The sequence below is a fragment of the Acipenser ruthenus genome, chromosome 14 (genome assembly GCF_902713425.1).
Source record: "Acipenser ruthenus chromosome 14, fAciRut3.2 maternal haplotype, whole genome shotgun sequence".
NCBI lineage: Eukaryota > Metazoa > Chordata > Actinopteri > Acipenseriformes > Acipenseridae > Acipenser > Acipenser ruthenus.
In genome coordinates this window covers 34412692-34430898 of record NC_081202.1, presented here as the reverse complement: position 1 = coordinate 34430898, position 18207 = coordinate 34412692, and the positions used below count along the sequence as shown (strand labels likewise).

At 42.0% G+C, this 18207-nt stretch overlaps 1 protein-coding gene across 3 annotated transcripts in view; it reads right to left on the bottom strand.

The window, feature by feature from the left end:
• The window catches only part of LOC117420037 (voltage-dependent calcium channel subunit alpha-2/delta-4-like), a 160248-nt gene that overhangs the window by 15256 nt on the left and 126785 nt on the right, over positions 1-18207 (bottom strand). For 2 of the 3 annotated variants that reach the window (XM_058986426.1, XM_058986428.1), the window contains 5 exons: positions 16646-16721; positions 15921-15973; positions 15355-15410; positions 13033-13053; positions 11089-11206 (listed from right to left, as the gene is read on the bottom strand). In XM_058986426.1, the coding sequence (XP_058842409.1) occupies positions 11089-11206; positions 13033-13053; positions 15355-15410; positions 15921-15973; positions 16646-16721 (324 nt within the window). The remainder of the gene's footprint in view (positions 1-11088; positions 11207-13032; positions 13054-15354; positions 15411-15920; positions 15974-16645; positions 16722-18207) is intronic. The other variant, XM_058986427.1, reaches the window with a different exon arrangement.

The window sequence follows — 18207 nt, the reverse complement described above, 5'->3', positions numbered from 1 at the left end:
TGGAAAGTGAGCCTTCATTTAAGTTTTAAACCCCAGTTTAAGAGAAAACACGAAAATACATGTAATTTAAGAGTAAATGGAGCATATGAAGCAGGTGTGCTTACAGAAAGTGTGATTACAGCGTCACTTATTTACTTTACTAAGTTAAATAAACCATGCCTTACCATTACAGCAGGGGCACGAAAACAGATTTCAAAAACAATGGGGAAAGTTGCACTTTTGAAGAAAGGAAAGGTCTTGCTAAAGCTGTCCCCAAATTGCCTCAAACCTTGTGTCTGTGATCCCACGAGATCCTGCCCTGTGCTGGGTGCTGTGTCTATCTGTGTGTGTGTGTGCCTGCCCCCTGCTGGTGCTGTGTGTCTATCTGTGTGTGTGTGAGGCCTGATGGAGCGAGACAATCCTGCCACGTCAAAAAAAACACTAGCGGCTTCCAGAGCAGATACTGTCCAGCGCTCTTTCTTTGCAGCTTCTGAGATCCTTGCTTTGTCTTCGACACAAGCTTTACCTTTGCAGTGTGAGCTGTATAAAACATGTTTATTTGAAACATAAATAAACTATCTGCAGAAATACTGCAGGGGTTTTGGGAAGCTGTCTGGGATAGCAAGCCCAGCTATTTCAGCCTTGTTTTTCTTAAGGATTCAAGAGGCCACCCTGGTATTGTACTATTTAAGACGCCACACAAACATACAGTGTGTATAAAAAGCTGTGCCTTCCTCTATCGAGAGTGGAGGTCCTGCATCTCATAAGTCATAATATAGCAATAAATATGGCGGAGGAGCCCTCATTGTTACTTTCTCACAGCTCTTTGTTAATGTTGTTAAACTTTAGAACATCCAACTTTTCCTAGTATTACTTTTTTCTACACTTTCAATGTCCTATGTAATATCCTATTTTGTGTGTATTGTGTAATTCACTATTGTTGGTAAGACACATTGGGCCATAGTTTCAAAGTGTTTACTCCAGTCATTAATTAACCCCTCACATTTTTAAAGGAGTAAAACGAACATAGAAAGCCAGGCGAGACTGCATATTCACCAAGTTCATGTTGTTTCGACCTGTGCTGACCCAAAAAGAAGCAGAACTTCTGAATGTGTTTTTATTTCTTCCAGCATCACGGACGTTCAAATTCAACAGGACGCTCAGTTGGTGAGTCTTTACCTTGTTTGCCAGTAAAGAAGAGAATTGATGTTACTGTAAAATCTTGCTTCTTTCTTACAAAGCTCAGAAAGACCTGGTCCCTCTGATCTTGCAGCGTCATGCATCCCAGCTTGTTCACGGTCATCTCCTAATGCTGGTTTGCAGAGGAGCATTTTGTCATTATGTTCCACGATTGTGGAAATCACTTCCCAAATCTATCAGTCAGACAGATACTCTTTTTTTCTGCTGTTCAGCTCTTTGTATTGTATTGTATTGTATTGTTCCGTTCCTAATGACACCCTGACAGAGGAGCCCTACCCAATGAATCAATAGAAATGGAATACTCCAAGCAGACCAAACACATCCAGACAATATACTCAGCATCACATTTTGATACCTTTAGTGAAAAAGGCTCTGATTTCATTGCATTCAAAAAAAAAAAGAAAAAAGAAGGGATGTCATGATTGTTGGGGACTCCATATGGAGAAACACAGCAAGTTCAGTGTGCAGTCTGGACCCCCTTACTACAACAGTGTACTGCCTTCCGGGAGCCTCTGTCACGCACATCACTGAGAACGTGGACAGGAAGGCCTCACCTTTCTTGAACATTGGAGCACATTCTACAACAAGGACTATCTATATAGGCAGGACGGACTGCACTTAAACAGAAAGGGAAAAACCAACTACTCAGGTAAGACAGCCATTAAATGTATTTATCTAAATGCTAGAAGTCTCAGAAACAAAATGTTAGAACTTGAAGCTACTGCACTAAAGTAACTACAATGTGATAGGTGTTACAGAAACTTGGTTGTCTGAGAGTGATGGAGACGAATATAATATTAGTGGGTCTTTCCTATACACTGTATAGGAAAGACAGGCAGGACAGAAGAGGCGGAGGGGTAGCGCTATACATAAGAAATAGTCTTGAAGCCCAGGTGTTAAATCTGGACGAAGAAAACAACGCCGAATCAATATGGGTCAGAATAATGGACAAAAATTCAAAGGGCATAATAATAGAAGCATGCTATAGACCGCCAAATTCAATCTGTTATACAATGACATTAGAAATGTGTGAAGCAAAGGAGAAGCCATACTAATGCAGGATTTCAACTTCTCCCATCTAAAATGGGAAAGCCCGGTGGGGAGCACGACGGACGAAATTGAAATGGTGGAAATAACAAATTACTGCTTCCTAATGCAATTTGTCAAGGCACCGACTAGAGGGGTGGCATACCTTGATTTAAATAATGAAGACAGAACAACTAAAACAGAGGTCAGAAAACCATTGGCAAACTCAAACCACAACATGGTCTCATTAGAAGTGATTTTTAAAAACCAAAAAGTAATGACTAAAGCTAAGGTTTACAATTTTAGAAAAGCAAACTATGAAGGTATGAAAAAAAGAGACTAACAGAAGTAGATTGGAGTAAAATAGAGAAAACATCCACAGAAAAAAGATGGCTCTTTTTTAAAAATATAGTACTAGAGGCGCAAAACAATTACATCCCAAAAGTAGACAAATCTAAATCTAAAACAAAATGGCCAAAATGGTCAAAATGACTTCTATTATATGTAAACTTATATGGAAACATATGGAAACTATAATAAGATCCAAAATGGAAAATTACCTATATGGTAACAGTATCCTGGGAGACAGTCAGCATGGTTTTAGGAAAGGGAGATCATGTGTAACTAACCTGCTTGATGCAACATCGACATGACATGGTTTATTTAGATTTCCAGAAAGCTTTTGACAAAGTCCTGCATAAAAGATTAATTCTCAAACTGAACGCAGTATCAAGGAAATGCATGCACATGGATTAGGGAGTGGTTAACATGCAGAAAACAGAAAGTACTGATTAGAGGAGAAACCTCAAAATGGAGCGAGGTAACCAGTGGTGTACCACAGGGATCAGTATTAGGTCCTCTGCTATTCCTAATCTACATTAATGATTGAGATTCTAGTATAGTAAGCAAACTTGTTAAATTTGTGTATCGGAAGGTCTACTGAAACAACCAGTGGCATATTTCAAACAATCTTTGGTGCTGCTTAAAAAAAAATGACCTGTTTGGGACACTGCATCAAAGCACATGCATTGAATTGCATTGGGATACATGGCTATTTCTCATTATTCAATTAAGGAACTGATAGGGTGGTTGAACTTATTAACCCCCCCAATTGTTACACCATATTTTGATGGTAAACGTTGTAAAGGATGACTGGAAAAAAGAGATGACATATTCATGGGCACCACTGTATAATATTCTTGTATAACTGAAACTGATAGCTGCACTGAGGTTTGGACAGGTCTCTTGTTTCTCTAGTTATTTCAATGGAGAGCATTTCTGCTTTATTCCTAGGGAAACACTGACCTCTACTGGTAGTCAACTTATTACATTATACAACCGCACTGTGATACTGGACTTTCTTCTAGGACTGTCAATTAATCACAGTTAACGCCTTCATTTCTTTTAGATTCACTTTTTTAACACGTGTTGATCGCCCTCTGTCTTGACTCTCTCAGCATACCGTAATTCACTCCTTGCGGCACTATAATATACTTGCGTGCATGCAGTCGTCATTGGAATAGAAAGATAGTCACGGGACTGCATTATGGAGCAAAGCACTACAAGTGAAGGATTTATGAATGGGATTTATTTTTTAAACTTTCTGACAGTTCATTGGATAGAAAGGCTGTTACTTGTATCTGTTAGTTCCCAACCTTAGAAGCCCAGCCGTCGCTAAGGTTCTCAGCGAGACAAGGGGGACCCCCGGCCAAATCTATCTAACTCTGTCATCTTCCCATTTTCAAACCTCGAGGTTCCCCTTGGGGGAAGTATCGGCAGCCTCTGTGAGGACAGCTCTCCGCGAGCCAAGGGGAATCTCTTTATTCATCTCGAAGTCACAAAGCTCATCTCTCCTATTATTAATCTCGCTATACGTGTTTTTAAATCGCTTGACAGCATTACTTTTTTCACATAATTTAAACTCAAGCTTTTTTAAAAGCCTGTTTTGATGTATTGAAAGTGGTTTGAATGTATGAAACATTTTAAAAAATGTGTAGTTTATACCCATATTTTAGGTAAAACAGAATGTTTGCAAAGGTTATATAAAAAAGCTTACTTTTTACCATACAGAGTGTTATACTTTAAGACACTTTGTTATGCTTTTACCACCATGTACCAAAGTAAGCTTTTATGGGGAGGGCCCAGCATTTCAAAAAACACAATGACAAAAGAAGAGCCTTAATAATTTTCATATGGCTGCAAGCCCGTCTCAGGATTCAAGCTACGCTCTCCTGGTTTATATTGTCACTAGAACCCCTCAATGGAAATGACATCCTTATTACTATGTGTAAAGATGAGGAATCATTATAACCTCAGGCTAACTGAGTCTCAGATGAGCAATGCTTTTGTGGGGTGTTCACAGGCTGCTTCAGTGAGGTTTTCTGCAGACTTGTGCAGGGCTGCTGTCTGAACTTTTCATTCAGGGACCTTGGTTTTACATACTATAATAGTAAAAACAGGGGCCACTGCCGCAAGCTGATTCCTAGAACACCTAATAGGAAGCAATATAAACACCAATTAAATAATCATGGTTTTCTTTATGATCAATAGCTCTCACAGTGGCTAAGGGGGAAACTAATCAGCCATCTCCTTATTGATAAAACAATAATGTTTTTCTTTTTATTTTTATAATGGGAATTATGATAGGCTGTTATATTAAGTTGATTGTATTTTTTTAAGGTAACACATTGTTAATTTAATGATTTATTCTTCTGTTTTTGTATTCTGTGCAGCACTATGGGATGGATGATTATAATGACGAAAAGGACTATATAAACCCAAATTGTGTTGCATTGTATTTGTAATGGGCAGTGTTGTGGGATGCACTGCCGATACGAATTATGCCCCCTGTCGGTGAGATGAGACGAGGTCAAAAGCTCTACAGCCTGGCTCTTCTGCATCGTGGTTAAGAGTCACCGGTTTGGGCCCAGTATCTGCCCCGTTACATATTGTCAGTTAGAAGTTTCTGAAGGTGGATCATTAACAGCAGCAATGAACTCAAACAGCACATAACAATGCAACTGTCAGCAGGTGCTGAAGGGGAGATGACTTGATTAGCAATGACATGAAATATCTGTCCTCAAACAGGCATATAAGATTGGCTTTTTAAAAAAGTTTCAAGGGCGTGAGAAAAAATAATAATAATAAACAAAAGCAATGCAAGACAGAACTGGAAACCAAATAACATGAATGACAGATGGTAAACCCCAGTAAATGCACACACTTTTTTTGTTTTAGTACAACAATAATACCAGAAGATGGTGATGCTGCCACTCTGTTTGACCCAATTGATTTTTTTTTTCTCAGAATATTTTAGCCAACCAATGGACAGGACACCCTAAAGTGGTTCTAGTCTGTTAAACAATTCCATGCATCAGGCCTGCTGTGCATTTCAATTCACTACGTAGGTCTCACGTGCAGCTATCAAAGAAACACATTATTCTGCATGTAATTATATTGGTACCACCACGAGGTACAAGAAAGCGCTTAGTTTGCAAGTTGTCTGCTACACTTGCACTTTCTAGGTAATTCCACCACTTCAATGCCTTATTTTCTGTCATTAACCAATCAGCTACTTTCCCTTATGATTGACACGCTTTGAAGCCAGTGACATGCTTTGACCCGTAAGACACTGCTGAGATAAAATGACCTAAGTGAAACATTTTACAAACTACCCTGAATATATATAAAATGATGACTCTTGTACAGTATTATTATTTGATTATTTAGCAGATGCCTTTAACCAAGGCAATTTAGAGACTAGCGTGTGTGAACTGTGCATCAGCTGCAGAGTCACTTACAACAACATCTCACCTGAAAGACAGAGCACAAGGAGGTTAAGTGACATGCTCAGGGTCACACAATGAGACAGTGAGTGAGCCGGGATTTGAACCGGGGACCTCCTGGTTACAAGCCCTTTTCTTTAACCACTGGACCGCACAGCCTCTATTAAGACCAACACACTGTAAATGAAATCCTCTGAAAATGTATACTGTATGTAAGTTTGCAAAAAATGTATACTATCACTCGCATGCCCCAGTTACACACACACACACACACACACACACACACACACACACTGTATGTCCATGTCGACTCGCTGTGAAGGCTGGTCTAAATTAAACAGCGGTGCAAGATCAATGCAATTCTCAATACCTGACTATAGCTGATAGCAGTGAGCAGCTCTGAAGTGACAAGCGCTGTCACTCCGTTTACACTGTGTTTTTTCAGTTAACTAAAACGAAAATGGCCAAAAGAAAAAAAACATTTTCTATAACGAAATAGTAATAAAAACTGGAAAATGTTTAAAAACTAGAACGGAACTGCTATGTAAATTGCACAGCCAAGCTGCAATGTGGCTCACTTGTGTATTACTGTTACCTGGTGAGTATATAGGCTATAGATTTTGTAGTATTTATTTATATGACGTAATATGCATTAATTGATTAGCCTCCTTAACTTTAGCGTGTGCAATTAGACATGTATTGTAAAGCAAGTTGGATTAATGTTTTCTTATATCACTGCAGTATTTTAATATTGCGTATGTCAATTGGCAATGTGGAAAAATAACTGCAGTACCATTGTGTTGTAGGCCTCAATGAGTGGGACCCAGTAAGCCACTACAGCGTTGGTAGTGTGTGAGAGGCGAGGCCTCTGCTGTTGCTGAGTGGTAGTGTGTGTGTGTGTGTGTGTGTGTGTGTGTGTGTGTGTGTGTGAGAGGCGAGGCCTCTGCTGTTGTTGAGTGGTAGTGTGTGTGTGTGTGTGTGTGTGTGTGTGTGTGTGTGTGTGTGAGAGAGGCGAGGCCGCTGCTGTTGCTGAGTGGTAGTGTGTGTGTGTGTGTGTGTGTGTGTGTGTGTGTGTGTGTGTGAGAGAGACGAGGCCACTGCTGTTGCTGAGTGGTAGTGTGTGTGTGTGTGTGAGAGGCGAGGCCGCTGCTGTTGCTGAGTGGTAGTGTGTGTGTGTGTGTGAGAGGCGAGGCCGCTGCTGTTGCTGAGTGGTAGTGTGTGTGTGTGTGTGTGTGTGTGTGTGTGTGTGAGAGGCAAGGCCACTGCTGTTGCTGAGTGGTAGTGTGTGTGTGTGTGTGTGAGAGGCGAGGCCGCTGCTGTTGCTGAGTGGTAGTGTGTGTGTGTGTGTGAGAGGCGAGGCCGCTGCTGTTGCTGAGTGGTAGTGTGTGTGTGTGTGTGAGAGGCGAGGCCGCTGCTGTTGCTGAGTGGTAGTGTGTGTGTGTGTGTGAGAGGCGAGGCCGCTGCTGTTGCTGAGTGGTAGTGTGTGTGTGTGTGAGAGACGAGGCCGCTGCTGTTGCTGAGTGGTAGTGTGTGTGTGTGTGTGTGTGTGTGTGTGTGTGTGTGTGTGTGTGTGTGTGTGTGTGAGAGACGAGGCCGCTGCTGTTGCTGAGTGGTAGTGTGTGTGTGTGTGTGAGAGGCGAGGCCGCTGCTGTTGCTGAGTGGTAGTGTGTGTGTGTGTGTGTGAGAGGCGAGGCCGCTGCTGTTGCTGAGTGGTAGTGTGTGTGTGTGTGAGAGACGAGGCCGCTGCTGTTGCTGAGTGGTAGTGTGTGTGTGTGTGTGTGTGTGTGTGTGTGTGTGTGTGTGTGTGTGTGTGTGTGAGAGGCGAGGCCACTGCTGTTGCTGAGTGGTAGTGTGTGTGTGTGTGTGTGAGAGACGAGGCCGCTGCTGTTGCTGAGTGGTAGTGTGTGTGTGTGTGTGAGAGGCGAGGCCGCTGCTGTTGCTGAGTGGTAGTGTGTGTGTGTGTGTGTGTGTGTGTGTGTGTGTGTGTGTGTGTGTGTGTGTGTGTGTGAGAGGCGAGGCCGCTGCTGTTGCTGAGTGGTAGTGTGTGTGTGTGTGTGTGAGGCGAGGCCGCTGCTGTTGCTGAGTGGTAGTGTGTGTGTGTGTGAGAGGCGAGGCCGCTGCTGTTGCTGAGTGGTAGTGTGTGTGTGTGTGTGTGTGTGTGTGTGTGTGAGAGGCGAGGCCGCTGCTGTTGCTGAGTGGTAGTGTGTGTGTGTGTGAGAGACGAGGCCGCTGCTGTTGCTGAGTGGTAGTGTGTGTGTGTGTGCGTGTGAGAGGCGAGGTCGCTGCTGTTGCTGAGTGGTAGTGTGTGTGAGAGACGAGGCTGCTGCTGTTGCAGCTGTTATTAGTTTGCAACAGGATTTACATTGTCTGTCTTTAAATCACCCTACTCATAAAATCATTATAATGTGGATGAATGTGTTTGCACTGTCAAAACAGAGATCTGGAATTTTAAGTGATTCATATACAGCTATATTTTGTTAATGCAGCAACTCAGCGTGAACCTACAAAGGTCTCTCAAAAAAAAACTAACTAAAACTGAAATATTTCTTTCTGAAGTTAGTGAACTGAAACAAAATAATAATTTAAAATGAAAACTAAATAGAAACAAAATAATAATCTTACCAACTAAATAAAAACCGAAACTGAATTGAAATGCGGAAACTGAGAATACGTTATTATCATAACCCTGGTTCCCTGAAATAGAAATGTAACCATTACCTCATGGGTATTAATCCTTTAATACCGTCTAACATGAATAGATATATCAAAGCTGCACATAGTGCTTGTGACATAGTCGTGCCCGCCCCCAAGGACATAAACGACCACTGACACAAATATCGTTATCATTTTTCCTTCAAGACTGCTGCAATACAGACACGACATTCAGCAGATAGAACCATGTAAAAGTATGGGGAGTAGCCCACACTGCTGCATCGCAAATGTACCTGACAAAGTGAGCTTCTCTGGAGGCTCGTTCATATGCAGTCTTAACTGTATCTGTAATCCATCTTCATAGCCTCTGTTTAGATAGAGCTTTCCCATGGGACTTAGCCCCATAACAGATTAAAAATTGCTCAGACTGCCTCCAGTTTTGAGTTTTGTCCACATAACACGCTAGTGCCCGTACCGGGCAAAGGATATGGAGGTGCCGCTCTCTATCAGACTAGAAAGGAGGTGGATGAAAAGCCTCAAGTTTCACCATCTGGTTAATGTGGAATGCCGAGATGGTTTTTTCGGCAAAAAAGCAGGCTTTTGCAATCAAAAAAGCATGCATCTCACCGACCTGCTTAGCGGATGTGATCACAAGCAAGAAAGCCGCTTTCACAGATAAATATTTCAGCTCCGCTGAATGCAAGGGCTCAAAGGAAGGCTTCACAAGAGCTTCAAGCACCACATTAAGCCTCCAGCGAGGGACTATGTCCTTCATAGGCAGCCACAGCTGCCGAGCTCCTTTCAAAAATTGCCCCGACAGGAAATGCGTTCCTGGGGAGACCGAATCAATTTTATTATGACAAGCCGAAATGGCTGCCAAATAGACCTTCAATGTAGAGGGGGATTTCCCCTCATCAAATAGGTCCTGTAAAAATTGCAGTATAACTGCTATGGGACAGGTTGTAGGGTCTAATCCCTTAGGCAGGCACCACATTTGAAAAACGCCCCACTTGTACCCATACTGGGAACATGTGGACTGTGCTCTGGCATTCTGTAAGGTGTCAATGACCCTATTAGAAAGGCCAAGACGGCTCAAATGGTGCCGTTCAGGGGCCAGACCCAGAGCTGCAGGCTCGATGGGTCGGGATGCCACAATGTCCCCCATGCCTGACTCAGCAGGTGCGGTGTTTCGGCAAGCTCCACGGCTGGCCTTTTAGGAGCTGTATCAGGGTTGAAAACCACACAGTCTCTTGGCCAATAAGGGGCTACTAATAGTACACTGGCTCGGTCCTGCCTGATCTTTTCCAGGCACAGCGGGAGCATGACGAGTGGTGTAAAAGCATACAGAAGCTGCCTCGGCCACTGGTGTGCCAAGGCATCTATTGCCAGCGGGTTCCCAACTCCCGTTATTGAGAACCCAAGGGAACAATGGGTTGATTCTTGGCAAACAAGTCCACCTGTGCTCTCCCGAACTGTTGCCAAATGAGGCTCACCACTTCTGGGTGAAGCCTCCATTCTGAGGCACTGGGGACTCCCTTTGAAAGGAGGTCTGCTGCCCAATTTGTCACAACGGGCAGATGTACTGAGGAGGTGATGGTGTGCCCACAACAACACAGGCTACCCGATGGAGACTGGGGGACCTGAGGCTGCCCTGGTGGTTTACGTAAGCTACCACAGTACAAGCACATGTCTCTCTTGAATCTCCTCTAAAAAATTCTGCAAGGCTAGAAACACTGCCTGCCGTGGCAGGGTCTACATACTCCTTGCGCTCCCCTGCCATTCCACATGGTGCCCCAGCCGAGGCTGGACGCATCTGTGATGATAACCTGCCGAGACACTTTCAGCTGATGGCCGCTGTTCAATGTGGGTTGAAAAACCCTGCTGTTGAACCAGCCTTGGAGAGGGCGCATGCGCAGAAGACTCAAAGGAAGGGTCTGGAAAGCTGCTGCCATCAAGCCCAGGAGCCGCTGAAATGTCACTACTGTGAGCTTCTTGCTGAGCTGAAAAAGCTTCAGACAAGCGGCTATTCTCTGCACTCTGTCCTCCGACAGAGTGGACAGCATGGTCGTGAAAAGAAAAATGATATACAGAGTGGACAGCATGGCAGTGAAAAGAAAAATGATAACGACATTTGTGTCAGTGGTCGTTTATGCCCTTGGGGGCGGGCACGATTGCGTCACAAGCACTATGTGCAGCTTTGATATATCTATTCAGGTTACACGGTATTAAAGGATTAATACCCATGAAGTAATGGTTACATTTCGTACTTGATAGGGAACACTGACTTTACACTGACTTTACTTTTCATTGGATGGACTGCACTATTCCCAGGACAGGCTAAAAGAATACATACTTATTGAAACATACTTATTTACACAGTGGAAATGAAAATACAAATCTCTGACATGCTATGATGCAACTGTGCCACTGGGGGAGGCACTCTTACTTTTGGCAGGTCCCGCACTCGATCAGGCTGTTGGTCTCTTTGACGGAAGGCTCGTACACGAAGGCTGGATACTCCGTGTCACACGGCTGCAGCATGTCCTGTTTCTTGTGCTTGTGAGCTGGGAGAGGAGTGAAGGAGGTGACACAATTAGTCTCTGCTTTAATAAACTTTCCAGGCAGTGGGGTCCATTTACAATAGACTTGTTTGTAGTGATGAGCGATTATCACTTTTACAAGTCGATTCGATATTTAAAAGTAATCCCATTTACGATTATCGATTATTCTAATAACATCATTCTTTGGGGAAAAACGTCACAAAAAGGTTCCTGATTAAATGTTTTTTTTTTTTTATTATTTCTAATTAAAAACTACAATAAAACTTCAATAACTTTTTTCAACAGCACTTTCAAACCTATAAAATATACAGTATGCATTATATTGAATCCAGGAATAATAGTAATAATAATAATAATAATAATAATAATAATAATAATAATAATAATAATAATAATACATGGCTGATAGTTTAACTCATTAAATATAACGTGATACAAGAAAGACTGGCAACCTGAAACAAAATATTATAAAAAATAATTGTAATTAATAATTACAATTTTTTTTGCCATTCTTTCTTATATTACATTTTATTTAATTAAACATAATACAAGAAATAGTAATTTTAAACATTTTTGTTGATTATTAAAAAAAAATGTAATTAACCTGCCTCACTGATTAAACTAAAATGAGAAACCGAGTCAACAATAACAGATACATACAAGTGAAAGTCCCAGTAATACAATACAATAACTGGGTAGCTCACTTATAAATACATATTTATATCAACATCCATGAGCCTTCGGTTTCGAGGGTGGTTGATCTGACATGGACTGACCCTATATTCATATCATTTAACATCCGTCACTTTTCTCTTGTGGAAGGTTATTGATAAATATGTAAAGAAAATAAAAATACTTTGTATTTATGAACTTACAGTATTTAAACACTCGCTCACCTTCTTTCTCTGACAAGTATATATAATGAAGTTCTGATACTACACTCCCGGTATGTTTTTGTTTGTGACGCTGTTTTGTATGCATTATGGGAGCTTTAACAGGAGGACGGGCTCGAGGTTCTCTTGACTACAGATCCCAGAGTGAGAGCAGCTTCAGTGGATGCCTGACACGAACCGCTGGAATTGAAAGTGGCTGAGATGCGGAAGTAACTTTTATGATGAGTGACCATAAAGAAGACGTGAAGTTTTACAGTATAATAATCGATCGAAATTGTACAGTTTATTAATCGTTCTAAGTCGGTTTCAGTGTTTAATTTAATAATCGGAAATTAACCGTATTTTAGATTAATTGCTCATCACTACTTGTTTGTTTCTGAAACTTCTTTGTTTTAAAAAGAGAGATACGGATTCTGCTTCTCAGGTCTCAGTATTTTCTAGATATTAGTATAGCAAAACATGCAGTCTACCTGAAGGCTCTCTTTGCTAATCTGTGGCTAAAATTGGTCTACAAGTAAAAATGCTGTATCATAAAGATGACTGGTTAACAAAAATACACCAGGCATTGATTTTTATAATGAAACAGACGACACAAGTGGCATTGTAGATGGATCGAATAATAATATTTTTTTTACTTCTATAGGCATTTCATTTTATAAAAACATACCAAGATAGTGTGCCAAAACACACACAACTCCTTAAAACACTTCATACATAAATGCAAGATCAAGATTTTAAATACTTAAGAAAAACTATGAAAACTAGACCCTAATTGTTCCTATTATTGTGACCAAGCCCATATCTTTTAGACAGTGGGACTATCAGCCTGTAAATACTGTATGATGTTGTTTTTCAACACCTTGGTACTGTGAATCCCTGTCTTTTTGACCGTATTAATATGGCAATGTCCCCGGATGCTGAAGGTCATATACTTACATGCGTGGAAGACAGACTTGGCTGTATGGGGTCAGCCACAGGGTGATTGATGATTGGTTAGTCACATGACCAGGGTACATGTGTCACATGGTGGTTGAAATGAAGATGGCAATGGTGGGTATTCGTCACGAGCAATGGAGGAGCAAAGAAATGTAAACAAACAAAAGGTAAGATTACAGTTACAGATCTAGTTTCTCCTTCAGTGCAGAACCTCTTCGTATAAAGTTTACAGCTTGCACAGGTCTGCATGAAGATGTGGTGTAAAGTTTACAACTCGTACAGGTCTCCAGGAAGACACGGTGTAAAATTTACAGCTCGTACAGGTCTACAGGAAGACGCTGTGTAAAGTTTACAGCTTGCACAGGTCTGCATGAAGACGTAGTGTAAAGTTTACAGCTCGTACAGGTCTACAGGAAGATGCTGTGTAAAGTCTACAGCTCGTACAGGTCTCCAGGAAGACGTGGTGTAAAGTTTACAGCTTGTGCCGATCGCCAGGAAGACTTGCAGATTCCTAAAGAATCCCAGGTTCCTTAATAAACACACAGTGCTAGACACGGACACAGCTGTCACTTGAACTTTCCTTTATTAACTGTTAGATCCCAAGTTTCTCCTTTTTCTACTTCAGGCTCAAAGCATGGTACTAGCATTGCTTTGAAGGAGCTGACAACTGCATGAAAATGCATTGAATTAAATTGTTACACAAAGTGAATCTACACAAGAGGAAGAATCCATTAGTTTTATTTTTTTATATAAATTTAGTCGTCGCCAATTTTTTACCCGTTTTCTCCCCAATTTGGTATGCCCAATTATTATCTGTATCCTCGGCTCACCGCTCGCAACCCCCCCCCGCCGACTCGGGAAATGGCGGCTGGAACACGCATCCTCCAAAACGTGCTCCTGCCAAGCCGTCATTTTTCGCACTGCAGATCCACAGCAATGCCATCAGACCTATACTGCTGGAGGACAACACAGATCTGGCGGCTCCACTTTAGAACCACAGGCGCCCTATCGGCCACAGGGGTCGCAGATGCGCGGTGAGCCATGGATTCCCCTGCCGACCTAAGCCCTCCCTACTCGGGCAGCGCTCAGCCAATTGTGCGGCACCCCCTAGGAACTCCCGGTCACGGTCGGCTGTGACATAGCCTGGATTCGAACTTGTGATCTCCAGGCTATAGGGCACATCCTGCACTCCGCGCGGAGCGCCTTTACTGGATGCGCACTCGGGAGCCCAAGAATCCATTAGTTAAGATAACAATGACTTTTAATACTTGTACCACGTTGCTCAGATTATGATGGTAAAGCTCACTGATGAGGCTTGGAACTGTCTCTATGGCAACTGAAGCCACAAGGATGTAAGGTGAGCTTCATTGCCAATATCCAAGAAAGAGAACCATTATGATGAAGCATCCATATTGATTTTTCAAGCCTATAGAAATTCAATGTGCTAGCCTGCGCAAATCTCTTTGAAAACCCAGCCCTCTATCCTTTGTCCCTTGCTGACAGGGTTTGGGGGGGGGGGTTATATCCTTCACTGAGGGAATGGTGGGGGGGACAGAATGATGTGTCCTGGCTGGTTACCAGGGGAGGCTGACATTTAGGATGTATGTTTACGCTGACAGGGCGATGAGCTATGTGTCATTCCCAGTAATGTCACACATCATAAAATGGTATGGCTCCTTTGAAATAATGTCAAACAGCAAATGTAAAGTTTCCTGAAGGCACCTCGCAAGACCAGGAAGCTCGCTTTAGGAGAGCTATTCATAGCTAAACATACTACCAGAAGTTTAGAAACTTATCTTGCTTAAAAGGACTGGAAACTAATAAATAGGTTTAAATGCAATACTGTTCAATATGATTGCCTGAAAAATTCATAGTAAAGAAAGAAGCACACTCCCTAGTGTTTGTTTATTGTATGAGGTCGTGTTTTTTAGCCTTGTCTCTTTAGCTTGTAGTTCTTATTTCTGGATTTATGGAATCCTGAGACAGCCATGTAGTCAAGAGACTCAAGGGAGACACACAGCCATTGGTGGAAGTGCCAAAGGTTGTTGGGGGATATAGTTCTTTGGAATTCTCAAAGCATTAGTTGCAAACAAGCAACCACTGTGTCGCCTATGGATAATCACATGACTCTCCCATGATTCCACAACCTGTCCAGTACCCTTCCTAGGTTGTGATGTCTGTCTTTTAAAAATAAATGGTCACCTGCCTCTAAAAATATTTTAAATGTGTCTAGCTATTGGCTTAATAGCATCTGTATGTTTGCAAAGTCTGGATTTTGATCATGGTTTTGACACTGATACAAAAGAAAGACTGTTTCCTCACCATCCACGATGCTGTCTGAATGCCAAAACCCACAGAAATTAAACTCCATCAGAAACCTAAAGCATAGTAAAACATGATCATTAGGGGTGTGCTGATACACCTTTAAGAAGTATCTATCGCCAGCTATTAAATACAAACAGGAAAAGCTGTCCTTCCCTCACATTTACTATTGAGTACCAATCAGTGGCAATTAACTTCCGCATTGAGTATTTTAAAAGCCCACTGGAAGCAAATCTGAGGGAAGGACAGATTTTCTTGTTAAGATAATCAAACAATTCACCCTGAGGAATACTATTGCTATTTCTCGTGATATTTAAAAAGCAGAGGACATTTGTAACATCCTGAGGTACATAATGATAGCTTAGTCTACACCAGTCTAAAACTGACAAAAACCCAGTCTGCCACTCTAAGGGTTAAGCTTTGGAAATCAGTTTGTAAAATGACCACAATAACTTTTCTAAATGAAAGAGAGATGATATGAATTGAAACCAAGCACTGCTTTTAAAGCAAAGTGACTATACCATAGGAACCTAACCCTACATGTCACCTTGCATTTTCACACTTACAGGAAGACATTGCTGAGGAACCACTTGAGAGCCATCAGCAGACCATAGAAAGGCTGTTGAGAGGGAAGAAAACAAGAGCTGTGAGTGAGACACTGGCTTTCAGTCGGGTAGTTTTTAAATACTCTGGGGCGCTCCCGACACAAAGCAGAGCTGAAATGGGATTGGGAAACTTGCTGGAAGTATTGATTGATGCCAAGTATAACAAGCGTTTCCACAGACTTCAGCAATGCAACTGACACATTACCCGACATAAATAAGTAGCCACAACAGCCTATTTTATTGATCTGCACTGTGGTGGGTGGACTTGTATTTTACTAGTGTCTGATTTTTAAGTAGATGACAAGGTAAAGAATTATAATATTTAAAGGGTTTTTTTTGTTAGGTTTTTTTCATTTGTTAAAATAACAAACCAAATAATTTTTCTGTAGAAAGTTGTGGAAAAAAATGTATCTGGTTTAACCCTGAGATAGACGGAAGTGGGTAAATATACCTAATCAACAGATTCATGAACTGCAAACTTTATTTAATCAATTAAAAAAAACAGCAATTTGCACCAATCCTATCACCAAATCATCAGTTCCTTCTTTTAAATGGGGCACGTGTGTCCTCTAACAGTACTGACTGCATTTGAAGTGTAACAAAGAGGCCAAGCAGAGTATCTGGAGCAGTCAGTGCCAGTTCAGGAATGGATTAGGGTTGTACTGGGGAGAGAAGAGAAGACGTACGCTGAGCAGGGGTCTGGCTCCGCTGTGGTGATGGTAGCCTATCTTACACATCGCCTGGTAATCGTATAGCATCACTCTGCGACAGAGAACAGAGACAAAAGGGTTCATTTAGTCATGAATTTTAAAGTCAAGAGCAGAATCCTGGTCATCTCTTTCCATGTGTAAGTATCAATAATCATTCAAATAATTAATACATTCAAACTGCTAGCTTGTTTCACTTAAGCCTTTCCAATCTGTTTTCACAAACCATTTTCAATATCCATTTGGCCCTCAAGGGTTCAAATGAGTAAAACCATAAATTACACTTCTACATTAAAGAGCTTTCAAATTAGACATTTTTCTTTTCTTTTTCTTGTTTTTTACTGTCCTGGAACATTTCTATGATGTTTGCCATCATTCTGAGTAGTTCTTATTGCTGTGTTAAGTTGTTTTAATAAAGAGATTATTTAACAGTGGTTTGATGTGATTGGGACCGCTGATGGTGGAGTCATACTGAATACTAGGATGGTCTTAATATTGAAGACGACTTTATGTTGCTGTCACTAGGTGGCCTTGATTGTGAGGTAACCATTTACTGTGGTGGCCTTAAAGTGTTACAGAACCCCCTGCAAATTGTTACAGAAACACATTAACTTTGCTGTAACCCATGTTGTCCATATCGCTGCAAATTTGTTTCAACATAATCCTGATTGTTTTAATATTTTTTTTAATTCACACATCACAGGGAAACAAGGGAATTACTTTTTTCAACTTTTATTATGGAATGGCAGTACCTGGAACTCGTACGCTGTCCATTGGAAAGCGAACCGCAAGTACCACCTGTGCCCTGATTTTATGGGGATGTGAAAATATGCGTCTTTCAAGTCCACCATGGTGAACCAGTCGCCTGGCCTTATTGACTGCAACAGCTGTTGCATGGTCAACATCTTGAACCTCCACCGACTCAGATACAGACTGACCTGTCTGAGGTCGAGGATTTGTCTGAGGCCACCTGGAGTAAAGCCCTTCTTTTAGGTGAAGAGGTAGTACCGTGCAAATAGCCTGCTTTTGAAACAAGACTGTCACCTCCTGAGACAACACCACTGCGTCTCGCGGATCCAAGAAGAATGTGAAGACGGCCTCCTACTTGGGCTTATCCCCCGGGTGGCTCTCCTGCTCTCCCTTGGCACAGAGCCATCAGGGGAGGATGCAGCCATCGCTTTCTGAGACGATGGCGGGGAGCCTTGTCCGAGCGGGATGGACGTGGATCGCTCCACAGAGCTGCGAGATAGACGTTTCTCAAGCGTGCGCTTTGATAAAGTCGCCCAGAACTCGCAGGAGCTGTGGTCTGTGAGTACCTCTTTATCATGCTCTGGGCCCAAACAGGCAGCACACCTGCCGTGTTTGTCTGCCATTGGGAGACTGGTCTTGCACAGATTGTAACAGTAACAAGTGCAGTATACCAAAAAAATTTGCTGTCTCAGACAGCACAACACAGCAATGCGCTTATGCTACAGGCAACAGCACTGTAAAAAGATTGAAACAGGGAGAGTCAAGGCAGACCAGGTCCGCTGGTACTGGAC